This window comes from Echiichthys vipera (genome assembly GCF_963691815.1).
Source record: "Echiichthys vipera genome assembly, chromosome: 14".
Lineage (NCBI taxonomy): Eukaryota > Metazoa > Chordata > Actinopteri > Perciformes > Trachinidae > Echiichthys > Echiichthys vipera.
The window spans coordinates 21,097,073-21,124,258 of NC_139839.1; the positions used below are offsets into that span (position 1 = coordinate 21,097,073).

Here is a 27,186-nt window from a genome sequence, read left to right on the forward strand (position 1 = left end):
CAGCAGCAACGTATGTGCGATTTACTCAAAATAAATACAGCGGCCATGTTAATTGTAACGAAAAGATTCCATCCAGACCTTCGACTCCACAACAACATTTTCCAGCTCCTCGAGGCTTTCCAGACAGATGAGTTGTATAATTTCTCCACCGTGTTCTGGGTCTGCCCCAGGGTCTCCTAATGAATAAATTGTAAATTAATGTTTTTGTTTTTCCGTTATGAACACAACATTTTCTTCATAGTATAAAAGTTCTGGAGTGTGCAGGTAGATTGGTCTTTGCCAAGTCTGTCAAGCAAAGAAGCTACTGAACACACAGAATACTAAAACATCATATCTTCATCCTCGTTTTGGGAAAGTTTGCGACATACGAGCAGTGCGTATCTGTTTGTACCATCTCTGCAAGTAAGGGACAATAACTGTGCATGAGGAGGAACTAAATGAATAATGAAGATACCACAACACAGATTTCTTCCTTCGTTGTGCATTATCACCCCACCCCTCCCAGCCTCCACCCCAGATCCCCATCCACCCACCCACACACAACAACTCCTCCTGCATCCAGCGTATGAAGCCTCTCAATTTCAATTACTAGGCTTTGCTGTTTGTGCACAAGGGCAGGAATGCATTTCATGGCTCCTTCAGCGGCTTGTGCCAGTTTCAGCACAAATGTGACCCATGCATGTGTTGTTGCTGTGAGGCTTGAGTGATAGCTGTAGGCGCTCTCATAGCCTCTGTACACATATGCATCAGCTAAGAGCAATTTAGTAGATGTTAATAGAAGCGTTGCCAAGTCCACAATAGAGCTAATGGTATTTCCTCTTTAAACGGTGGTTGTGTGTGCTGCATGTCAGTCTTGCGTGCCTGTAAATGCACTCATGCATTACAAGGGCTTGACCCAGATCACAGACAGACATAATAATGCATGACAGGTTGTCCTTTTGAAAGCCTTGTGTCCTAAAAGGCAGACCGGCCATTCCCAGCCTACATGTCTGATACCCTCGTGAATAGAGGAACAGTTTGCTACAAACGGCTCTCCCTTTGAATTTCATTATCTAAGTCTAAAAAACACATCCACACTGCATCACACATATTCAGTGATTGCTTGTGCAGACATTAGTTTGATTTGAATATTTTTGTCTTGTTCATAATACATAATTCCCCAATTCAGAATATCTGGATCCCAATTAAAATAAATCTTGCCGTTTTGACAGCAGAGTTCAAGAAATCATATAAGAAAATGTCCTCAGATCAAGCACATTCATTTGACTTTGGGCATGTCAACATTATATTCATAAAAAGACCGGTCAGGATCTTATTCCAATTACGTGGAGCTCTAAACTTACTCTGAGGATGTGCTTTCATGCCAGGATGTAAACTTTTCCCATGGTGTCTGTGAGCATATCCAGATTCTATTTATTCATTATACATGGGGACGTGTGAGCATGACATTAAAGATGCATATGAACAGCTTATCCCAAAGACTTGAACGGCGCTCCTCACCAAACAAACAAAGATACTGTATTATTCAAACAATCTCATGGTGTGAAACTGTCCCATACATCCTCTGCTTTGAGTTATTCAGAGTTAATGAGGCTGAATTTATCCACTGAGTGGTGTCATCTGAAGGGCATAGGAGGGGAAGGGACAGATCATCTTGGTAGAACATTTGCATTTTATAGTTCACTTAACTAACTCTTACTACCTACTATCTACTACCTCGTGGATGGTGCTCTAACAGTCTAGCTGCTCTGATTATCTGTAGTTTAAAAAGGATTTTGTGCAGTTAAGAATGTTGAGGGTGTTGTGGAAATGGATTCTTCAATAAAGATCAACAAACAGGATCAGCTTTTTCTCCATGGTTTATTTTGCCAAAGCATTTTCCTCTGCAGACAAAAATACGTTCATCCCCACATCCTCACAAGTTAGAGTCTAGTAGGGAATGACGATTTGCCAAATCTCGCACAGTCTTTTAGGGAGAGGGACAGGACGCGAATAGCCTTGGTTGGGTGACGTCTTTAGACCAAACAAAAACATGCCTTAGACATTACAATTCTGAACATTCTGAACCTCTCTCATCACAAGGTCTCTAACACAGCCACAGATGCACAAATATGCCAATATATCATCATGAGTTAGTTATTTGCATTATCCATTAAGAATGTGAGACAGAGGAGACACTGATCTGTGTCTGACCTGACAAAACTATGATTATGAATTACAAATATCCAAAATTCCCACAACAAGGGTTTGTGGAGGTGAAACAGAAGCAGCAACAGCAGGCCGGCAGGGCAGCTCATACTGGAGGCTGGACTGCTCCTCCACTTCTCTGGAGATACAGCGAGAATGCCGGACAGAGAAAAGTGTTCTGCTGAACGGAGATCATCCAAAATGTAGCTCTGTGAAAAGATTAAATATAACAAACACAAATAAGAATTTGAGAGAGAATACAACTCACTCAAGCAAAAAAAATGTCATCTCAAAAGTAAAACTTACCGTGTAATGTAATTGTGTAAACTGTCTTTTACTTTTTTGATAATATGTCCTTATGTTCACAGTTCCCTCTGACAGACGAGCTATGGTCAGTGCTAGGTCTAATCTCCTGGCTGTCCAGGATCAGACCCCCAGTGCTGGGCTTTGCACTGGCTGAATTCAAGTTGCTTAGCCTTTAACTGAAGGTCCGTCACCAGAACTGCAAATCTGCTCTCCTCCTGGCAAAGTAGTCTAGGTAGGGAGTGAGGCAGAAGGGCTGCCGGGCTAATGAGCTATTTCTTGTCTGATTTGGGGCTTGATAAACAATACATTTACTAAATTTAGTGCATAGCTATTTTCCAAGTTACTGTAGCTAGTGTTTTTCCTTACCACACACATTTACTGAAGCTATGCTATGGAGCCTCCTACGGGACATGGGATAAAAAAAAATTTGATGAAAAAAAAGTTTAACTTTGCGAGTTAACGCAAAGGTTTTGCGAGATCTTGCAAAGTCTTTCACGCAGTACTTCAATGGACTTTCCACTACATACTATTGATATCGTAATAACAAATGATTCAACCATGCTTTCATGCTACACCGGTTAGTTTCTGATTCTGATTGCATTATATCGCAAAACTAGACTTTTTTTCATCATAATTTGTTTTCTTCCCATGTCCCCTAGGGGACTCAGCACTATTCACACCTCTGTGGTAACTGTAACAAAAAAATAAGTTACACATCCGATGTTTAAAATGTGGTCCTGAATTAACTTTTTCCAATGCATTAACTACTGTAGTAGTCTGTTCATTAAAGTAAAAGAGATACTTTACCCATTTCAATCCAGGTTTGGTAATGAGGGCATTGTGATTACATGAACAGTGTTATTTCTGTCTATGGCAAAACCGAGCATCGGAGATCTGGTTGTGTCTAGATGGTAACCCTAGATTTGTGAAAACTCGCAAAAACTAGCCTTACTCATTTGAATTTGATGCCTAATCCTAACCGTCTGACCTTAACCATTCAAGGTTAATGCCTAACCATAACCATCTTGTGAGATTTCCGCAAATCTGATCTTGTCAGACCTCCATTCTCTGTTCAGTGTTGACTTCTGTTATAGATACGGACCAAACACCGCTCATCTGAACACAATGCCCACATTGCAAATCCATCCGCCCCCAGCTTGACCCCGACGGGGAGCTGGAGCCAATCCCAGCTGACATTGGGCAGGAGGACAGGACCCTGGACAGACAGAGACAGACAACCATTCACACCTACGGGCATTTTAGAGTCATAAATTAACCTTAACACGTGCATGTCTTTGGGCTGTGGGAGGAAGCCGGAGAACCTGGACATGGGGAGAACATGCAAACTCCACACAGGAGGGCCGCAGCCTAGACTTGAACCAGGAACCCTCTTGCTGTGAGGCGAGTGTTAACCACTACACCACTGGTGTTAGAGCTGATCCATGCATCACAACTCCACACAATTATACAAAACACACATCACTTTTGAAAGCAGAAGTTGGAACATAAACAACAGGCCTAGAAAACAAATGCAGTGACGCGGTAATAAGCTTGGCTCAGCGACGGGCATGATGTGATTGCGTCATCACAGTAACCGCTGCAGGCCTAACTGTAGCTGCCATTTTTTGTGGGACCCATGTGAGTGTGGTTTCCATGGGAACGTAGCCACCGAGGCTTGCGTCATACAGAAGTGTCGGTGGTTTCATCTAAATTTGAGTGGAAAAACCATAGGTGCTTCTGGGGCGATGAGTTTTACTTTTGAGATGACTTATTTTATTACAGTGAGTTTATTCTCTCTCAAATTCTTATTTTGTTTGATATTTAAGAAGATTTGTTTTATTATATTGACATGAATCTGATTGCATAGGAGTTGAACAGTGCGGTGGTTTTGAGAAACGTCTTTACCATGCCAGCATCAAGGAAACCACACTGCAAAGTAACAATGGCAGTGTGTTCAGCTTTCAGGGCTGCAGGAGAAGTTTCAATCAGGTTTTGTGTCTCATCCTTCAGAGCAATACATACAAAGATTCAATAACAAAAAGGCTATGCTATGCAGTAAACATATTCTTTAGCTGTTCATATCTGGAGTGCCTGGTGCATGTAAACATACTCGCTGAATTCATTCATGACAGTGTCTAGTGTTCCAGCTGAATCGGTGTGCTGGTTAGTATTCATCTCTCTCCATGATCTAGTCTGTTAGCGTTTCTCGCTGTCTCCTCAAGCGTTTAACCTTGTCAGAGATAGGCTGGGATCCATTAAGATTTCCTGAAAGGGTTGAGCATTATGGGCTCATTTAGAATGACTTCCATTTTTAATAAACTGCACACCGCCCTGCAGATCAGATACCGAGGAGGTGCACTTTACAATACCGGAGAGATAGATATGCCTCATAATTTATATTACACAAAAGCTTGGAAAATCACACCAGTGCACCGGTCATGCCCACCCACCCCTCCACCCCTCTTTCATTTTTCTCTGCTCCTTCCTGCTCTTCCTGAAAGCTCACTCACACACTCTAGGTTTAACATATTCAACATGTGTAAAAGATGCTTCATCATATATTCAGGTCTGCCCTGCTGAAGCTCTGGTGAGATTTGTTTTATATGCTGCAATAACGTTTACCTATTTTTACAGACTTGGGCTATTTGTTTGTACACGGCATCACTGCTGCCAACTGAATCCATAACAGTCTGAGCGGGCTTGTTAAAGTGGATGTTACTGTCCTCCGGATATTACCTCTGGTGATTTTACATTTTTACAACATGCATTACACTGGTATTTGTATCACTGCACAACCCTGCCTTCGGACGGACGTGTGCGGAAACGTAATGATCATATCTCAGCTCAACCAGAAATGATGGGATGAGAATAAAGTGGACGGGGTTAAAAGACACTGAGAGGGGTTATGGGTGCCAGAGGGTTAGGGTGAGGTTAATGGATCTGGTGGAGTAAAAAGCGCAGGGAGGGCTTTTTGAATGGGATGTGCCTTGAAAATGCCTTTTTAGCTGCTGAATCGATACATAGTTTCTCTGTTCTGAGAACCTGTCTGTTAGTGAAGGCTCTTTTACTAGAGTGGAGCGTGTGGGGTGAAGAGAAGTAAAGACCTTTCTATCCAATACGTGCCTCATAACAGAAATCCCATTGCGTCAACATATTCATAAGGCATCGCAGGTTCACTCTTTTTTTAGCTCCATTGCTATGCTCTCAGTCAATATACTGTAGCAAAGAAAGGCTACTGCTGGAGAAATACATATGCTCCATCCTCTCAGTATCTCTTGAGTCGACCTTCATTATTAAGTGAGAGCAGCTCCGTGCGCACTTGCATGAGTCAGTTTTCTGACATCTATTCACAGATGTTAGCTACTGCAAAATTAAAGTTGCTTGTGTAAATGCCACAGAGTCAGAGGAGGACAAAGTTAAGAGGGAGGAAGTGAACACACATGACAGAGGACCATTCTTACTCGTCCTCCAACACAAGGTTGTCGGCGGATGATGCACATAAAGCTTAAGCATGCTTTTCACTTTCACCCACAATACAGAGAGAAAGATGATTCACTCATTAGCTGAAAAGTTATCATTCAGCCTACGTACGTTCATTTATAAGCTGCCACAGCTGCCAGGTGAAAACCTCTTAACTTGTTGTTTTTAATTTCTAACTTCAATTAAAGGAAGCTGTTAGCTATGAAAATGCGTTGACCCTCAGGTTAATGAAACCTCTTCAACACAATGACATCAACTCAAAGTAAAAATGCATGGTCATCCAGTTCTAAACTTAGACCCTGACATTTTGGAGCTCAAATTACTTTTTGTGAACATTGTGAACAACACCTGTATCATGACACGTTTAGTATTCCTGCCTGCTTTCTTGTTCTGGCGTTAATTGACCCTGCTAAAGCGACATGCATAGATTTAAAGAGAGCAAAATGGTGACTTTGTGTTTAAAGGGGTTTTCTGGAGATTTAATTATAGACAGCCATTAAGTTGGGAGGACTGCTGGGAGAAAGAGTGAAAATAAGAATGGTCAAACTTGGTGGGAAATCCTCACTTCAGGTCACTTAAGGTCAAGCTTCAAAAGGTCTGGATCCTACTATTCCCAGAATGCTATTCAACAATATTTTTCATTAAATGGTCCCTGCTTTCTTCTTTCATATACAACCTCAGTTTATTACAGACGGTTTACACTTGAACTCCACAGTTTTCACATGGAGCCCATACACAACTCAAACACATTTTCACTATTGATCTGTTTAATAGAGGAATCTAAGACCATCTGTGTTAGGGAGAATTTGTTGTAGTGCCACAAAGAAGACAAAATGCCAGTCCTGTATGTCTGATACTGAAGAAGTTTAATTATTCTTGATCAAGGAGAAACAGAAGAGTCGTCGACACAAAATAGTGCGTGAAGCCACCTCCATTCTGAGGCTCAACAGTAAAGATCAGAGTCTTATACTTATATAAACATGACATTAAGGATCCACACCGGCTAGGAAACGCAGAACGTTACAGAGTGACGGTGACCATTAAAGTCTGTATCTGTGTTTGGGGCCTGCAAGGAATAAGATAGGAGACGCCAAGAGGGAAATATGGCGTTGGCTAATCGTTTCCAGGGCAGACTAACCGACCTTACTGACCCCTGAAGTAATCTACCAGAAAGCTGTTTAGGGAAAATGAAGTATTACGTAATAATCTGTATGTGTGATCTGCTCTGAAAACTCATCAATAAGTGAATTCCCACAGCATGATGATGCTACTGGCAAACGTTTCCCCTTTTGTGTGTGTACGCTGCTGACTGAAAGAAGTGCTCTCAGTTCTTGGGTCACTTCCAAGCTGTACAGACTGTAATTGATGATTTTGAGCTTGTGTTCCATCCAGATCCGTCTTTGTCATGCTCAATATATTACATTTATTCTGCGCAAATCATCCACCCGGGAATTGATTTGATTAATGACTCAATGACACATTATATTCATGTTATCCATCGTTTGTCAATCGCTCACTGTGGCTCTGGTGCTGTCAGTGCCAAGTCCCCTACTGACCCCCGGTGGTGTGGAATTTATGGTGCAGCGCTCAGGACCACGGACAGCGTCAGAGTTCATGAAACTTATCAGTGAACTAATAGAGCATTGAGAGCAACATTTCCCGGCATGCATTTATTATCACAAACCACATATTTTAATAGCCTGTAAAATATTTAATTAAGCACCGTCATCAGTTGAAATACTTAGTTTACAATTTTAAACATGAAGCTTACACTGCTTGTCTCTCTCTGTCCATCTGTCCGTCTTTTCTCTCTTTCTCTCTCCTTTTCTTCCTCCCCAACCGGTGCAGACAGATGTCCGTCCTCCACAGAGCTGGGTCTGTCTGACGTTCCTGCCTGTTATAGGGAAGGTTTTCGTTGCCACTGTACTCTACGGGGGAATTGTTGGGTCTATGTAAATCATAAATAAGTCATAGAGTGTGGTCTTTACCTACTCTGTAAAGTGTCCTGAGATAACTTTTGTTATGATTTGGCACTGTAAATAAATTTGAATTGAATTGCTGGATAGCTGTACAAGAACAATGCAATTCAATTCAATTCACTTTTATTTATAGTGCCAAATCATAACAAAAGTTATCTCAGGACACTTTACAGAGTAGGTATAGACCACACTCTATGACTTATTTATGATTTACATAGACCCAGTAAGAGCAGCCACCAGTACAGACCTGTTTTTAATGCAACATTATATTTCATGGCTTCATTAAAGCTCTTAGGGTTCACACTACGAAGAAATGTCACCCATTACAAAATATTGTTGTTCACATCTATAAATGCATCGCTTCTTCTTTACTTTTTGGTACGGTGCAAATTGTTACTAGAAAGCAAATAACAGCTTTTATGGCACTTTCACGGGTGTCTGCAGAACTGTTAATATGTTTAAGATGACACTTTAATTCTACCTTCTAATAAATATTTAATTCCTTGCTAAATCTAAACATAGTTTCAATTCCCCTTGCCAACAGAGCTGTTTTCCCCCAGCAGTTTGTTGGCTCTCGTTCTTCTTGTGTATGAAAGTGTGACTTTTATGAGTAAACATTTATGTCCTCCTGCAGAGACAAAAGTCTTGCCCTTCAGAAAGTGCAGCTGTTTGTAAGTGATGCGGTGCCAATAACAGCAGCCTTTGCTGCAGCGCACAGTCTGTAGAATATGTGAAGCGAAGAGTTTGATTAGCCCAGAGGCTCAGCTGGGAATTCATCTGCTGCCAGCGATCAATGAGCGGGCTGCAAAGCATGCCAATCTGTTTTATTGGTTTCTCCTTGCTTTTGTGCTATCACATGCATCATCACCACCAATATAATATCACCTTTTGTGGCTCAATGGCAATGGCGATCTGTGGGTACACTGCTTTGGTCCAGACTGAAATACCTCTATAACTATCCCATGAAATGTGTTGGAATCTGGTACAGATATTCATGGAGCTCGAAAGATGACTCACTTTTCATCCAGCACACATTAATGACTGAATAACTGCAACACCATCAACCTGAGCTGCATTTCATGTTTAGTGCTAATTAGCAAATGCTAGTAACTGAGATGGTTAAGGCTGGAAAAAAAGGAAATCTAATTTTAGGATCCGTCTTAGTACAAAGCACACACCATTTATTTTTGACTTCTTAATGCAGTCAGAACAGTTGGATCTTAAACACAACATGAACCACTGCCATGCATGTAAACTATTGATTAAAAATTGATTGTGTCTTTTGAGAATTTAATCTAGCGTCACAAAATATAATATCAGGATATTTTCTTACACCCCTCAAAATGGTGAACATGGTTATACCTAGTTAAAGAACAAAACAAGCAAGTAGTAGTGGTACTGTCACTTTGTTGTTGTTATCATGTTAGCCTGCTGTGCCTAAGAAAAGGGAACTACATCCAGCACAAAGGCCACAGGGGTGTCTCGCTCAGCTCTGTCACTCAGTCTTAGTCTTTGCTCAGTGCTTCTCTTAACAGGCTCCTGGCTTGGATGGTACATGAGAAAGGGGGTAATTTAGTGTCTTGTCAAGAGCGGTGAAGGTCTTGTATGATAAGGTGGCCACTACGCCCCTTTGTGTCCTGCCCTGTGTCGGCCGTGTCCTGTTCCCTGTGCCCTGTGCTGTTAATTGCTGTCTTGTCCCGAGCAATGCTTCAAACATTCACGTGGTCTAATGGGGAAATGTAGCGTGTCTAATCCAATGCCACTGACCGTTATGCAGCGCATCATTTATTAGATGAGTAATAGAACAATCAAGTAATCCAATATGAGGCATTTTGCAAAGAATCTTGATTCCAGTTGAATTTTATTGAGCACAGTGACGTATTCACATCTCTCACAGAAGTGAGCAAGTGAGAGAGGGAACACCTGCCACGGCATGAAATCAAACAGGAGACAAAGGACACAGGATAGCACACAGCAGCCATCTAATGGTTCAGTAAACTCATTACACACAATGGGATATTGTAGCTCCCTTTAGCAACAGTGAAACTAAGAAATAGAATTGGAGAGTCATCTTTGGTTTAATGTACAGTGGAAAACAACTGTACCAAACATTATATATATTTTGTACAGGTGTTCCTGTGCCAGAATAAGTCATTTATCATTACTGCTGAAATTCATATTGTTCTGCTGTACCTACTTTTAAGTACCAGTAGGAAACACTAATTATTTATAAGTAGTGGTTGATGAACCTATTACACTATGCCAGGTTATAAGTGGCGGGTCGGGTTATAAAGTTTTACCAATGAAAGCCCTAAGGTAGAAAGAGTGCCCTGTTTGATTGGCCTGGTTCATAGCAGCCAGGCTGAAGCGCTCACCCTAAATACAGGACCCTTTAACCCCTATTATTTACTGTCCTTTTTGAAACAGGGACCTTTATAAAGCCTCCATGAACAATACCGACTGTGTTGGACAAGTCTAGTGTAAAATTGAGATTGAATAGGGGATTTAAGAGACATTTAAACAGCATAGATTTTGAGTTTATAGATGATATATCATATCAGGAGGAGCAAAACTCAAAACTATTCCTGTTGTCTGAAACTAATTAAAGTACTGATATTTTCCCCTCTCCGTTATGCAACAGGTACATTATTGGGATGGCTTCTGTCAAATGGAAAAGGTTATCAAACTTCCTGTATAATTGATTGTGTTTGCACACTTACGTATCAATAATTCAAAGTCTCACCATCACTATTCATGGATCTCAGTGTTGGCCGCTCGTGCTGACCATGCTCTCTGATCACAGGCATTTAAAAAACAGCTACAGCACTCAAAAGACAAAACACACAACCATCTATTTAAAAGTAACGTTTATTTTCCACCAACCAAAAAAATGTTGGTGTAAAAGATAAATTCCCAGTTACAACATCAGTGACAGTGCATCTCAGTAAAATAGTAATGCTCAAAAAAAAGAAAGAGAAACAGAAAGATATCATTTACTACAACAAAACAATATCAACACCAATAAAAGCAGGTTCTTAAGTAAAAATGTTCAAACACAACCAGTTACCTTTAAACAGACAGAGGTGGCAAACAACAAGAAAATAATACATAATACAGCAATAATGCTTCATGTGGTACAGAAATATCAGTACAACCAACATCCCAGCGCCATTCATGCTTTCTCACACGCACACACACACACACACAAAGCTTGGGTAAACGACAAGAGCCAATTTAATCATCAATCCCATTACCACGGCATTAAAATCAATTACATGTAATAAATATCAGTGAAAGCACCATTAAAGCTGAAATGTGTTTAATTGATCAACTGACTGTGCAACACGTAAAAAAAAGAAATCCAATAAAAATACATCAGGAGACTAATATACCATGAAAAGTTCTCAATCATTACATTACATCGTTTCCTTTTCGCTCTAAATCAAAGATGAGTATATACAGAACTTGCAGGATGGTCTCATTGAACCATATTAAAGTCATGATTAGGCGTCTCATTTCATTTGAAAGCCATACAATGTTTTAAAACCATATCTGTAAAAAAGACATATTTGGGTGACCCTTAAAGCCCAGGTGAAAACAAGCTGTAAGTGAGGGGCAACAATATTTAAATGTATCAAATCAGATCGTATTTGTGATGGTCGCATGTGACGCTGGTCTGATAGGGCAACAGGAAAATGTAATACCCTTTTAAAATCCACAAGCTCAAGGCAATGTACTCGCAAAATCACCAAGAAGAAGATAGAAAAAGAGATAGAAAAAGTTCTTACAGTTCATCATCACAACAGATTAGCATGCTAGATACAATAATGCGAGCAATTTACAGCGAGCGTGAGGCGAAAACCGCACTCTATTTCATGACTGCTTCTGTGTCTTCATGTGTTTACAGGTGCTACCGTTGGGCACGTGTTAGTACTGCCACCACTTCAAGTCAAACTCTGATTGTTAGCCAAGATACTTTATCAGAACCATCGAACAAGACATTCGCCCCACTTTGGGTTCAAAGGGATCTGTAGAGTTGTTTGTGTGTTGGAGGTGCAACTGCTTTGCAAAGTCAGAGCTCTGACGACTGACCCAACTAAAACGGCATCCAATAGGTTTCTACAAAGCATCCTCGGCCATCTCCAAGGGTATACATATCTAAGCATTTCCCTCTGCGCTCAGTCCTTCCAGGAATTTGCCCTTTTCCTTTTACTCTTTGATCATTTACATTCTCTGCAAATAGTACAACAGCTAACTGTAAGTTTACACAATACTGCTGTCTTTACAGAAAAGAGTGCCTGTGGCACAGGAATTGTGGCCAAACTTTTGCAGATTTTTGCAAATCATACACAGAAAAGTTCTAAATAACTAGATACAATCGAATGATTAAGCCTTCAAATTTCTGGAAGGACTATTCATTTGCTATGTGCAAATTTGTGTGTATTAACAACAACTCATTTGATGTATTCACTGCCTTGCTGTGTATATGGCTTCTGCTCATTATGGCTCCTTTTTCCCTTTATCCCTATATAGCCAGGCACTGTTTTTTACCCTCATTGAAAATAGGTAAATGTCTCATTTTTTAGTGTGATATCACCATAATATGGTAAGCTAATACTGAATGATTATATCTTTCTCAAGGCCACATATTCCGTTCATCTTAAAGATGCCAAACTAGACATCTCCCATCTTCCATTCCATCCATTCAAAGAAAATACAGTTTGGTTTGTGTAGAATATGGTAAGATTAAACTTAATTAATTAAGTTTTGCTGTTAAAACATGGAATTCAATTATGTATTGACAACTTAACACTAACCTAAACCAGTCATTTGGTTTGTCGGTATGTTTTTTCCCCCTCTGTTCTCTCCCCTGCCATTAAGGCTAGCTCTGCTTTGGAGTCACAGTCAGCTTTGGCTGGATTTTTGATGCTGTTGCAGCGGCAGAGGCAGAAGCGGAGGCTGAGGAGGAGGTGGAAGAAGAGGAGGAGGATGAGGATGAACTCCATCGGGTCTCTACACCTGTACTTGTCATCTTCAGTTTTCTGCGTTTTGCGAGAGGAGCATTGTCGACACTTTTCAGAAAGAAGCCCTCTCTCTTACCCCGATTGAAAGCCTGGTGATGGAGGGACATGGCCAGAGAAAAGTAAGAAGAGACACATTAAGTTCATGCAATCATATATTTGAAGAACTTTGAAAAATTTTGGACAGAATGCTATTACCTTGTAGGTGGCATTGACGTAGGTGCGGACTGTAGGCCCACTAGACTCTAGCACATCTGGAGTGCACAACGGAGTGGTGGACATGGATGCTCCGCCCTGCAGCCAGCTGTTCTCTTTCAGATCAGAAAGTTTAAGACGCATCTCTGGGTCCACTGTCAGTAGGCCTAAAATCATAGAGGACAGGGTTAGAACCACAAAGACAAGAGAACGCAACACATAGATATAAAGGACGAAGACGAAACAAGATGACTTGGAAAAAGGGGGTGTGTAAAAAAACATTTCTCTGACTGCTGACAAGTCCTGGTGGGACAGTGGGAACTCCCTAAACCTTCCACAATCACATTCTGCAACAGGGCAGGCAGAAACTCCACCAAAGTACGCACTACATGTAGTACATGTGCTATTTAATGTGGCCAAAATAACTAACTGGGTTTTTCCATTTGCACGGACCAAACAATGCCATGCTGATTTCCATTAGTTTTAGCACACCAGGACCCTGTCCACACGGAGATGCGTTTTCCTGTAACCGCACGACTTTTGTTTTGGTTTGGCCGACCATCCACATGCAGTCGGCTTTATCGGAGCCTAAAAACAGTTTCTTTTGAAATCGGGTCCCAGTGTGGGAAGATTTGAAAACGCCCCCTGTGGCGTTGTCGTGAAGCCACATAGTTTGTTAACGATGACGTCATCACCCCAACTCTGGCCTCTAACCCCCGTGGCGTCACATAATTACAAAAGTGCTGATGCGAGAAGAGAGAAACACAGACCCGCAGACTGAACTCTACTCTGAGCCACATGCATGGGAATGAATTAGGTTGACCATATGTTTCTCCCTTTTCCCTGATGGTCTGAATAAGTCGCTAAATTGGTCCATAGTCGCTTTTTATAAATAAAGTTGCCAGGAAGGTCTGAAAAGTCACTAAATCTAGAGACAGTGCCCGGCTGTGAGTGCTTTGGGACGGGGAAGGGGCTCACAGCAGCACCCACTGCACGTTGAGGACACTGACTGCAGTGACTGGTACATCAGAGTCTCCAAAACACCACGCAAGTCTCCAACAACACCAGAAACAGTCACTGGAATTCTCTATAGGATGGATGAGGATTTGTGAAGTCGCCAGATTTGGCAACAAACTCGCCGGTGTTTGGATTATAGCCTACATAGCGTCTCCGTCTCTTCTTCTTCGATTATACACAGTGTCTCCCTGTCTCTTCTTCTCCGTTGTTGGTGTATTTCTGTGGCAGTTACAGCGCCACATCCAGGCCTGGCATATGTTCTACAGCGTTTGAGGTCGGTTCACTGGTTTCATGTGAACACAGATATTTCTTGAGCCAAGGCAGTGTGGACGGAAAACTTTTTAAGAACGACAGAGAAAAAAAAAGGTCTACGATCGTGTGGACGTAACCCAAGACACGCCAGAGATGGACCTTCTAAAGACTAGGGGCCAAAGCGCACCGACCCCCCTCCAAGGGGCTGCTGTAATGTCTCATCGACTGCAGCAGACCCTCCTTCACCCCCTCAAAGAAGACTCAACTCATGTCTGTGCAGCAGGAGAGCAGTGAGAAAGGTTTTTTTAAAGTCTCTGTGTGTTCAGCTCACAGTACTTTTCTAACCAAATCTCTGTGGTTTTGAGTCAAGTTTCTTTCCTGCAACCCTGTTTGAACTTTCAGATATCTTTATTTATAGTTTCGCTATATTTCAGCGGTGTCTGAGTCGTGTTAAATTACTGCTGTTGAAAACCCCACATTTCCTGATTTTGCTGCTTCACAATAAAAGTATTTAAATAACAAAATAACAGGGGACATTTATTGTGGAAAAATTGATAGAAAATGAAATGTGTTTATCACCGTTTTTTAGCAGCTTCTTGACCACTCACTTGCTGGCTACTAAATAGCAACAGCAGATGTTTTAACACAGGAACGTCTGTATTAATATCCTGCATGTTTGTTAATTTAGGTACTTTTTAACAAACTAAAAATATAAAATACTAAAAATACAGAGCTATAATAGAGCCACAGCCCCACCACTAAACCCACCTTCAAGCAGGTCGCCCTGTTGTAATGGACATGCAAATCCCAGCCGCGATGGGATAAGGCAAACCACAAATGTGTCACTCAAGACTTACTATATTACATACCTTTAACGAGCTCTTTGGCGTCCTCTGATACGCCCTTCCAGGCTTCCCCCTCCAATGAGAAATCACCCTCTTTAATCTTTTGCATGATGTCAGCCGCATATGATGAGGTCATCCCCCGCTGCTCACTGTGAAATGGCACCTGGCCTGACAGCATGGTGTACTGATGAAAACACATGCAGACAGTCATTAGTGCTTCAGTTAGCCTTACTGGTGTGTGAGAATCAGCGGTTTTAGGCCAAATTACCAGGATGACTCCAAGACTCCAGAGGTCACAGGCTTTGTCGTATCCTGCACTCTCAAAAAGTTCAGGTGCAGCGTACTGCAGCGTGAAGCAGGGAGTCTGCAGCGGGGCGCTGCCTGCAGGGCACAGGCGGGCAAATCCAAAATCTATTACTTTCAGCACGGAGTCCGCCGCCTCATCTGCAAACAGAACATTCTGCAAGGCAAACAAATAATATCCATAACCATCTTTGCTCATTTTTCTTTTACTTTTAAGCCCAGTGCAAGGGAAAAGACTACTGAATAGCCATAATCCAGTAAAACCACTGAATACTGCAAGCTGGTATGTCCCTGACCTTAATGTATGCTTTACAGCACATACAGTGCAAAGGTGGGAGAAGAGAGGAAAAAGACAAATGAGGTGTCACAAAATTAGTTGCTGATTTTTTTGTGAAAATTAGAATGGATGCCGGAGGGTAACAGCTATTTCCACATCACTCTTGTGACCATATTTCTGAATTCTGCACACAAGCGCAAACTCAATAATTAAGAAGAAATGTGCAGGAATTACGGAATTATGTAGATAAGCAATTTTAATTGAACACTCTCCAACCAGTAAATGCATTTAGATTGGCACCAAAAATAAAAGTTTATGCGATTACGCCAGACGTCCTGATAAAACACTCTGTGAGGAAATAAAAGTTAATGGGTGATTGTTACCACTATCTGTCATTCACAGATGCTGTATACTATATGAAAGCCTTCTCCTTAAGTTAATTAAGTCCAAAAGCCATCTGAAGACAGCAGGATGTGTGTGATAAATCTGCAGCCTTCATTTTGAAAAGTGCCGCACCGCAGTAGAGACATTATGCACTGTTGTCCACTGTGTTTACCCCTATTAACTCATGTGCAAATGATGCTGCAAAAAACACACCAACATCCCTACACATCAAACTGGATGGTTAGAACTCTGTATTCAGCCAGTTTATGTGAGAACTCCTAGGGGCACACAGAACCCATGCAGTTTACAGTGGAAAAATACTGAGAATTAAAACTTCACTCTGTTCTCCTTCCCACTAATTCTCTCTCTCACCACATTACTCGAGCCAATAATTCCACACTCCATGGCTTCCTTTCTAACATCTGACTGGAAAAAAATTAAATAATAATTAGTAAAATGAATTTTGAATTGCAATATGATGTGATATAGCAGAATTATGGCTGTAATGAATTTAGACTGATGAAAAGAATCAATCATACACGCGGGTGCACAAGACAATGCTCGATGCTGTTGTGTCATTAGAGCCGAGTCATCGCTGAACTTGTTTTCTAAAATGAGAGACTGTATATTTTAAGGAATGAATTAAGTCATCAGAGGCCAACACACCTCTGGTTTGAGGTCTCTGTGCACAACTCCAGCCTCGTGCATGAAGCCGACAGCTGAGACCAGGCTCTGTAACAGCTGACTGGCCTCTGCCTCTCCAAAGAGTTTCTTCTTCTTGATTCTTTCGAGCAACTCTCCACCTTGCAGAAGCTCCATCACTAAATATGTGTGGTACTAACAGAGGAGAGAAAAGAAGAGTCCATGCCGTGTTTTAGTTGTTGCACATTGCTTAAGATTCCATTATTTAGAGAAAGCACAGCATATTCACTATTTGTCGTGATTATGTGGGTCTCCTCCACTGTACCTGATCAGTATAGACTCCATACAGCTTGACGATGTTTGGGTGACTCTCGCATTGCCTCAAGGCAGCAACTTCCCTCTGGGTGTTTGCCTCCATCCTAACACAGTCACATGTTAACAAGAACATTCTGTGACTTAAACCATCAGACATTGATACAGTGACATTATAAAGCAAAGTTGGGTACACGCACTCAACACAGTGTAGCAGCATCTCCACTCACCTGCGGCTGACAATCTTGACCGCGTACTCATGGCCACTTTGCTTGTGTCGGCATTTCCTGCACACAGAGAAGCTACCCTCACCCAGAGGTGGCCCATGAAGGCACAGCTCATAGTGCTGAAAAAACTGTGATTCCTGAACAAAGAAGGGATGGTATGAGTCACATTGAGCTGTTAAAGGAGATGTGCTGTGTTTGTGTTTTTCCCCTTGTCTAAAAGGACATGGCTTCCAGCAGTGTTATATAGGACCTGACTTTGGTGCACACTGGCTAATATGTGAAACGACCTGAAAAGTCAATATTTATGTGCCTAAGAGGGCTTTGCTATAGAGGAAAATGTTTGGATTTATGCAGTCTAATGTGATAAAAATCAACTAGACAAGCTGACCTGAGATTTTCCATTCCTGACCACATTATACTGTAAAATACCATTAGAATAAAGTCTCCTGACAACTGTAATATTTCTTCATTATTGCCCAGCCCCAGATGAAATATGACTAAACATGCTGTGAAATTAGGTAAGTCACCTTTGGTTAATAAACTAGTTTCTCTTTCTCTCTTCCTTCCTGTCTGCCCTAATTAACAAACACTGCTGACATTTTTTAGATGCTATCTTACATCTTTCTAGATTATAGAAGGGCTTCCAATAAAGATAAGATTTTTAACCCAAACTGGCTTTTAGAGAAGATCCAATGGATGAAGAGCCGTACCTCTAACATTGCACTGCGTTGGACAGAAGCTGAAGCTGGACGATCAGCGCCAATCTGGGATTGTACAAAGTCTCCCATGACAGCGTTCTTGTTGAACAGGATAGAGGGAGCGATAAAGGAGTAACCCTAAAATGGCAGAGAAGTCATGTTAGATTTATTACAGAGAGAGAGAGAGAGAGAGAGAGAGAGAGAGAGAGAGAGAGAGAGAGAGAGAGAGAGAGAGAGAGAGAGAGAGAGAGAGAGAGAGAGAGAGAGAGAGAGAGAGAGAGAGAGACTGTGACTACTTTTAAAGCATAAAGTTTGATGCAATGATCCATAATAAAAAAATAGCAGATGAATTTACTTCTACAACCTACTTATCTTTAGTTCAGTTAAACACAATTTGCATTATGGGAGTAAACGTAAAATGGATTTGTATGTATTTATACCAGACTTAAATGTGACCAAACGTTTGTATGGGATGAGTTGGGAATTACAACAAGTTGAATTGACACACAAAGGCACATTGTAGTGGGGTTAATTTCTAATTATTGACCAATTTCATCGAGACATAATCTTTCAAGAGAACCGCAACACGTCTAAGCATCAATTTTTTTCCCCCACCTCTATCCCAAACACAAACTGTATTCATAGAGATATTAAAACATCTTATACCACAATCTGATTTACTATAAGGCGATCACTCACTTGGTCAGAATGTTATTTCCATATGGCATTACTATAGCCTGGCTATTGCTATAGTAGTAGTGACTGAACTTGGTCTGGGAAGGCTGCTGTCATTTTCCTCTGCACAAGAGGTGGGCATAGTTCAAATGGCTGCGCCAGTTGGACGGTCCTTCAATAACTCAGACCAACTGATCTGGAACGTTGTCGTTTGGCTGCCAGCGGGGCTAACCGGTATATTCAACTTTTACAAAAAACAGTTGGCAGTTAGGCAAATACATCCTTTCTTTGGAGGACTTGATCCAGGGCAAGTTTCTGCTCAGTTTTCAAAGTTTTCCACTGATATAATTTAAAACGGCACCAATAGGGAGCGGTTGATGCGCTTCGGTGGCTGCCATAGTGTAAACACAAAACCAGCCAATAGCGCACCAGATGAAAAAAGCCAGCTTGGTGATTGGATCCAGAAAAAAGGGGATAGGAAACAGGAGGAATAGACCTGCTCTTTTCCAGACCCTTGTGCAGAGCAAATTCAAATCTCCAGCAGAAGGGGGTGGGGAAACCCAGTCTAGCAGTACTAGGTCTTTTATTCTGGAAATTCAGCTTTTAAAAAGGGTCAAGGTTGAGACAGCAAAGACTTACCTGGAACAGGCGGTCAGTGCTTGGCGGCGTGCTCGCCGGAGAGTAGACAGGATCCATTCCAGTGAATTCTTCAGCAAAGTTCCCTACGTCAAGTTCACTCTTCAACTCTGGCTTGAATGGACTTGACACCTTCTTCTGTGCTAGGTCAGCCCAGTTAAGTCCCTGTTAGGAAACAAAAAGCAGGTGGAAAGAGTTATGGATGAATGACATGGGAAAATCTAGAAATAGGAGTGACTGACAGTTGGGGGAAGTGGGACCTTGAAGAAGGCATGTGCTTTGATATCCTCAGACCCTCGCGGCCCAGAGCCCAGCCTCCTGTGGGGATCTTTCACCAACAACTTCCTGAGCAGGTCCTGAGCAGTGGGTCCAATCATGGAGGGGAACGGTGGATCACAGCGCAGAATACGTCTGATGGAAGAGGGGTGAAAAAGATGGTCAAGGCAATAAAATAATGTCTATTTTGTTAACATAGCACCATCACAAGATACTGTCACATACTGACACAATCCTATAACAGCTTTAAGACAACCGCATGTATAATTATGTGATTGCAATTTGGGCTAGATTAATGAGAGAAGGTACAATGCCCAATGTCCATGCCCAATGCCCATGCCCAATGTCCATGCCCAATGCCCATGCCCAATGCCCATGCCCAATGCCCATGCCCAATGTCCATGCCCAATGCCCGATGCCCATGCCCATGCCCAATGCCCATGCCCAATGCCCAATGCCCATGCCCAATGCCTGAGATACTTTTTTGAGAACAAGTAAGATTGGAAATTTGAATACATGTTTTATGGAGATGGAGTTAACAGCACTCACTTTGACACCTCACTCTGGGTGTTCCTCTCCCCCTCCAAGGTGAAAGGAGATGCACCCGTCAGAAGCTCAAACATCAGGATCCCAAGGCTCCACCAATCTACTGACTGATGGAGAGGATGGATTAAAAAACATTACAGCCTGAAAGAGGACAGCATATGAGCAGATAAGGCATCCACTGTGTATTTATTCAGTGGAACCTGGGTTTTCTATTATGATACTGACTGTCTCACATAATCAGAAATGTCAATCGTATCTTTGATCTAAGTGTGTCGTAAAGCCAGACAACTGCATGTGAATTCTAATTCTGTGAGACCACACAAGCCACAGCCCCCTGCCCATCTCTCTTCGACTACAGATAACGCACGCAAATTGAGCGCCCTGCAGAGCAGCATCAACGTCTCCCCGACCTGCCTTCATGGGTGACACCATTAAAACATCTCAATACAGCACAGCCCACCATAAAGCTTAATAACTTAACAAAAAGCAAGCTTGTCTAGTGTGCATGCGTGTGTGTGTCCGTGTGTGTGTATGAGAGATAGAGGGAGAGATAGTGTAGCAGCTGTGCTCAAGGTGGATTTGAGAAATACAGCCTGGGGAGGTATCCCAGGGAGACTCCTGGTGTGATGTGAAGTGAGCAGAATAGAGGAGAGTTGTTGCAACTGTTGCCTATTTTGTAGTTGTGAGGTAGATTGGTTTGTTTGTCGTTATATTTATTCGGAGAACAGCCTTTTTAATTTTGTGTAAAGATTTGTTGATTTTTAATAGTTATTTACACATTTTATAGGTCACTAAAGCATACACAATGGGACGGTTTCTTTGCTGCTGCCTGTTGTTAAATTGTGGTTGATAAATGTATAACTTGTAAATGCTTAATGATTATTTATTGAAATAAAGAGTCATAAACTTTACATGTTTGGCATCTTTCATACAAGAAATGCAGCAGGAAGTGCTTTACAACAATATGGTAAAATACAAATAAAACCTACAACTGGAATAGAATGCCATACAAATCAGATGAAAAGGGATACATATAATGCATAACAGAAAGTATTTTGCCTCGGGTCCACTCTCTATCAATCAGCACCTAGGTCACTGACACCATTACTCTTCATTACACCAAAATAACAATTGGTAAACCACTGACATCAACATTTAACTTAAAACACTTAAGTTAAACATTATCTATATGAAATCTGTTGAGAGTTAAACATCTTCATGAGAGTATGAGTATTGAAATAACTAGTTACCCCAGGTCATTAGACTTACGGCCTTTAGTCTTTAACTGCAATTTAAATATCTACAGCTACATTTTCAAGTCAAAATGGATCTCAATGGAACAATGACCTCACACCACCACATCTTCTTTACAATCTCTAACATGAACAAAAATAATATGAACACTGAACACCAGTGCTTGCTGCCTTAGTGTCTTACCTTGCCATGCCCAGATTTGCCCCTGATGATTTCAGGCGCCATGTATTCAATGGTGCCACAGAAAGAGTAGGTCCTTTCCTTCTGTTATGAGGGGAAAAGGAAGATACAGTCTAGCTATAAAAAACAAATCTTGCATGAACAAAATATTATATGATTGTGATAACATTTAACACCCAATCATGTATCGTTGTCCTCATGTTTAGATTTTTGGTATTTTGTTTACATACCTCTTCTTCCAGAAACTCCTTGCTGAGCCCGAAATCTGTCAATACCACATGGCCTTCACTGTCTAGAAGAATGTTTTCCAATTTGATGTCTCGGTACACAATCCCAAGCTGAACAAAGATCACAGTGAAAACTTACCAGTTATGTTCATGAGATGAGATGACATACATTATAACCCCTACTCAGCCGCATTCAGTAGTACTAATCTTCTAACATTCTAATCCCTCAACGTCTCACAGTAAACAATCGCACGGACAGTGACACAAACTGAAACGCAACCCTTAATTGCAACATTACCGCAGGAAATGGAGATATGACTCAACAAGGCTGCTGTTGATTTATTAGATTTTATTAGATGCTATCCACAGGGGGAAAAAAACATAAAAGTCAACGTTATCCTATTCTGTTATGTGGTTTATTTCAGAAAGAATTGTATTTATTTAAATACTGCACTGTGAACCTGAAGGTCATAACTTGTAGTGTACTTGTGATGTTCTCAAAACAACCAGCACACATTCTACCTTCCTTCCATATTGTGTATCTAGTTTGTGCACATCTTTTTTTTTTAAGCTTACAGATCCTTCAATGCCACAGTTGCTGACCTGGATTTTAAGCAAAATGTACATCTACTTTAGGTAGGGGGGTCGGTTTAAAGAGCCCAACACTCAGTATTTCAGGCAGTAAAGTAAGAGCTCAGAGGTGACTTCCTGTCTAGCACCAAACAACAGACAAAGTTAGCAAATATATGGTGGGAGATAGTCAAACATTATGAAAATACGGCACCTACATTTGTCAGGACTATAATGTTTAATTAGGCCAATGAATATTGTTGCCAGCACGTAAACAATAACAATATACAAGATGATATGTTGATGTAGTGTGTAAGTCTGCTTTGTCATTCTTCAGTTATAGAGCCGAAGGGAGAAAAACTCACTTTGTGCAGGTGCTCCAGAGCCAGGATGATTTCCCCAATATAAATCTGCACCGCCTCCTCAGGAAAGTGATCCCGCTGGTACAAATGAGTGAACATCTCCCCACCGCTCACATAGTCTACACACACAGACACACAGACACACACAGACACACACACAAATATAGAGGGAGCTTGAATAGACATAACACAAAATAATTATACACAAAATGTCAACAAACAGAGGCTGAGGCTGAGGGAACAACAGTTTTCCAAACGTAGCTGTAGTGTGCCATCACTCACCCAGGATGAGATGTAGTTTGCTATGAGTCTGAAAGGCATAGTGGAGGGTGACCAGGAAGGGGGACTGGCGGATGTGCTCCAGCACCTGCCTCTCAGTGCGAGTATGTTCTGTCGTCTTTGCCTTTTGAACAATAGCTGCTTTCTTTAACACCTAGGGCCCAAATCAACATGACACCTCATCATGTGCTGTGCAAATATTCCAAATACATTTTGTACAAAGCAAAATTAGTGAACAATTTACGTTCAGAAATTTAAACATAGCCCAATGATTTAAATTTATATCTAAGAAATTGTTTTGTGATCCCATTTAGTTGAATATTTTAAGACGAACAGTCTCACCTTCATAGCATATAGCTGGCCCACATCATGACCGGTGTTCTTCCTGACCAAAAAGACTTTCCCATAAGCTAGACAAGGACAAAAATATATCCACTTTATCCAGTCTTTCAAAGTTATTCTGGTGTGAAATTGAAACTGAAATGTATGCAAAAACAACAATCCTGCACACCACATCTAATCAGTTGTTGTTTTGTTGACATGAACAGCCTCTCAGATCTTTCATAGGTATTTATTATAGATGTAATCTATAATAACAGTCAAATATACAGCATTTGGTCTGTTCAGATACTACTTATGGTCTTTTAATAATTTACAACTCCCAAATCAGGATATGAATGTAATCTACGGTCTAAAAATATCAATTAGAAAAACTTTGCCCCCTGATATTTAACCATGGCAGAAAAACACATCCTGTCTGCTTTGGGTGTACCTTATACTGATGTCTTAATCAAGTTTTTCAGGTTTGACAACAACTGCAACTATTTTTTATATATACCATGCTTCATGTAGACACTTACCTCCAGTGCCCAAGACTTTGAGCAGCTCAAAGTTCTCCATGCCGACCCTCTCAGTGTGACCTGTGAGGTTAGCTAGTGGCAGAAAGAAAATACAACAATTGAAACATTCGGTATACATGTATAGTGTTATAGTGGTAATAGATTTACAGAAAGTGAGTGGCCCGTCCACCAATATTTCACAGTGAAAATAAATTAACTCACAATGGGAACTGACGGATGAATTTCAATTTTGACACCTTATACCAATCCTATTCCTGTGTTTAATTTACCAAATGACAACATAGGATTTCAAAGAAAGAATGAGTGTTTGCTTATTTTATCTGATATATAGTATTGTTTGTTTATTGACTGGCCCCTGGGCTTCTGTCATTTCGCAAAAGTGGCCCCCTGGCAAAGCAAGTGGATTATCCCCCGAGTATCCTTTGCTCAATTTCTGTACCCTGCAAACAGACAAAGCTGTTAAAACAGGCAAACTGGTAATGGCAAAGTCATAATAATACTTTTAGAGCTTTTTACAAGTAACAGTGAAAGACATATATCTAACATATGTGTATTCAATTATCTCAATTAATATTTCTAAGATTCGCTATTTAGCAGCTACTGTATCATGAGAGGGTTTTCTGCGACACTGCTCTCCTTAGATTAAAAGGTTGCTGCATTTCATCTACACAGAAGTAGAGTAACACATCATTCCTGTGACAATTCATGAAGAATCTAGTGACATCACCATTTATGGATGGATTTGAAACTAACCTGAATTCTCAACTCACTGAGGGAGTGTACAGCAGCAGTCTGTGTAGATTTAATCTGAAGATTTACACTAGAGATTATACTCTAGGATACATACACAATGTCCATAAACAAACTATAAGGCAACAATAGGTCTTGTTTTCTTCGGTTGAGAGTACAGATAAGGTTATCTAAATTACTTATGAGTAAACTCAAAACAAACTGATTTAAAATCCCTTCTGTTCATACACTTAGTGACAAAAAAGGCACATATGGTATGCAACACATCACAGCAATGAAAAATAGCAAACGATATATTGACAATACAATTTTATGTGTTGATGATTGAAGGTGGTACATCTTGGGGCTGTGTTGTATTGCACTTGTGAGATATACTGAGAGGTGTTTCTAATATGATAGAAGCAAGCATAGTAGGAAAATGTTCACACCTTACAATGTTACGCAATCTAATATAACATTACCATGAAATCCAGCCTAAAAAACGACTACATGTGGTAATTATAATTTCTATAGAGCTTAATCAACTTTCTGACAAAGTTTCAGCAATTTTAAAATGTTACGTTTCACATATGTATACCTGAATGATGACATGAATTGCCGTGTGCAGTGTTTTCTGTATTTGTGGCTGTGCAGTGTACATAACGCCCTTGATTACAATCAGTATACTTGACTTACCATTGGTGATCTGATGCTTGACGGTGCAGGCCTTTTCATGTGTTTTTGTATCGGAGTCATCACTGCTATCAGACGCGTCCCCAGACATAACTTAAAAGAAAATGAGACTATAGCCTATACAGACTGCTTAAGTTGAACTAGATAGCCAAATGTATTTGGTATATAACGTCAAGATGTGTTACTCCGCACGTCCAGCGATTACAAACATCTATTATAGCTGCATTATGAAGACTACAAGGATAACCGAGACGAGTGGACAGCTGTGTTTTCGAGACAATACTGCTGCCCTGACGTTAATCCCAGTGCCTTTGACATCCTGCTGTCTCGCATTATTTATCTCATGTGATTGGCCGAAATTAATAAGAAAAGCACAGCTGCCCAACAGCTGCTGCTCGCTTTATTTGGCACTATTTACGTTAGCTACGAGAAAGAAGATCGGTACTGATGTTGAGTAATTAACGTTAACGTTTAAGTTACAGTGAAGTTTAAGTTAAGCGGCTAACGTTAGCTGCTCAGCGACAGTCTGTATTCATAAGTTAGCTGACGTTACTAAGTAATAACGTTAACGCTAGTTTTTACATAATCGGAATAACGCGTTATTGGTCATTGCGTAAACACCTATGAAGCTACTTAGCTAGCATAACTGCTACAATAACATTTCACCTGGCTGGTCGGAATGGTAGTAGTGAGTTGGTGAACTAGCAGCTAGCATAGTTAGCTAACGAGTTGTTGCTGTTGCCCGTCAAAGTTTGAACGTTAGCTCCCGTTGATGTTTAGTTCGCCATGTTAACAGTGGCCTCCTCACATATCAGCTGTCACATCGGGTATGAAAAGACACAGTGTGGTTAAGTCCGTGTCTTCTTTGTCTCCACTACAGCCACGTTAATAATTCGCCCATTATAAAAACAATATGTACACCTCCCTTTATATTTTTTTGTCAGCGGATAGCTGACTGCTAACACTAGGATGCTTTCGACACAACCTGGGCGACGCTCAGTCACGTGAGCACTCGGTGTGGGCGGAGTCATGTCGCGGAACCTCAGTAGAACTGGTTACATGCGAGGTCAGGGGCGTAACTAGGCTTTCTGATTATAATAATCCCCAGATATTATCGAATTGGACTCGTATATATATTTTTTGTTTAAAAAAATCAACTTTCCGACTGATCGTGAACGCACGACAACAGAGCAAGTCGGTCTATGGTCGGTAGTACACTTCAGCCGCCGGCCTCAGTTTACAACAGGTTAGTAGTGAGCTGAGCACAAGCTCTAGATTTCACAATATCTTTATTATGTGTCCGTCATTCAAACGTTTTGAGAACCTTACTTATGGTAAATGTATATATGTAAATATATATAATTAAATGTAATGTATATCATGAACCTTGTCTGCAGCTAGAATGCGTATGTGTTGGATGTCCCGTGTGCTTTACACTAGAAAGAAACATGGGGATTCCAGGGACATCTCCAAATGAAGTTGCCTAGTCCTTCTGGTAAGAGAATAAACAGTTTACCACCTCAAGTGAATAAACCTATCCTATCCCCAGTCAGGTATTGTAAGGTCTTGTACTCACTTGTATTTATTTTACTCTGAAATAACTTGAATGAAACTTTAGCTGTAATAAACTGCATATTTTGTTTATTCAGTTAAAACATTGTGAAAAACTCACATGTTCCGTTTCACTCTGGGCAAAGCCCCAGATGTTTCACAAACCTAGGAACGCCCCTGTAAGAGATGTTCAATAAGGGGGTCCAGGACCACTGGGAGGGGG

At 41.0% G+C, this 27,186-nt stretch overlaps 1 protein-coding gene across 1 annotated transcript; it reads right to left on the reverse strand.

The window, feature by feature from the left end:
• Positions 1 to 10,804: 10,804 nt before the first annotated feature.
• Positions 10,805 to 26,381, reverse strand: rps6ka4 (ribosomal protein S6 kinase, polypeptide 4). The gene is made up of 18 exons (XM_083927676.1): positions 25,416 to 26,381; positions 23,991 to 24,062; positions 23,473 to 23,540; positions 23,134 to 23,284; positions 22,855 to 22,970; positions 21,923 to 22,030; positions 21,696 to 21,776; positions 20,262 to 20,365; positions 19,697 to 19,847; positions 19,440 to 19,601; positions 18,138 to 18,263; positions 17,431 to 17,564; positions 17,214 to 17,307; positions 16,913 to 17,083; positions 15,551 to 15,742; positions 15,307 to 15,466; positions 13,172 to 13,335; positions 10,805 to 13,065 (listed from the first exon to the last, which is right to left on the reverse strand). The coding sequence occupies exons 1-18, from the start codon at positions 25,501 to 25,503 to the stop codon at positions 12,835 to 12,837; spliced, it is 2,373 nt and encodes a 790-aa protein (XP_083783802.1). The 5' UTR covers positions 25,504 to 26,381; the 3' UTR covers positions 10,805 to 12,834.
• Between the last annotated feature and the right edge of the window lie 805 nt (positions 26,382 to 27,186).

Excerpts from the sequence above, each read along its gene's own strand:
- rps6ka4 (XM_083927676.1), bottom strand. The coding sequence starts at position 25,503 with ATGTCTGGGGACGCGTCTGATAGCAGTGATGACTCCGATACAAAAACA. Across the intron at positions 19,848-20,261 it reads ACCCAGAGTGAGGTGTCAAA|ACGTATTCTGCGCTGTGATC; the intron begins GTGAGTGCTGTT and ends CTCTTCCATCAG. Across the intron at positions 17,565-18,137 it reads AACGCAGTGCAATGTTAGAG|GAATCACAGTTTTTTCAGCA; the intron begins GTACGGCTCTTC and ends TTCTTTGTTCAG.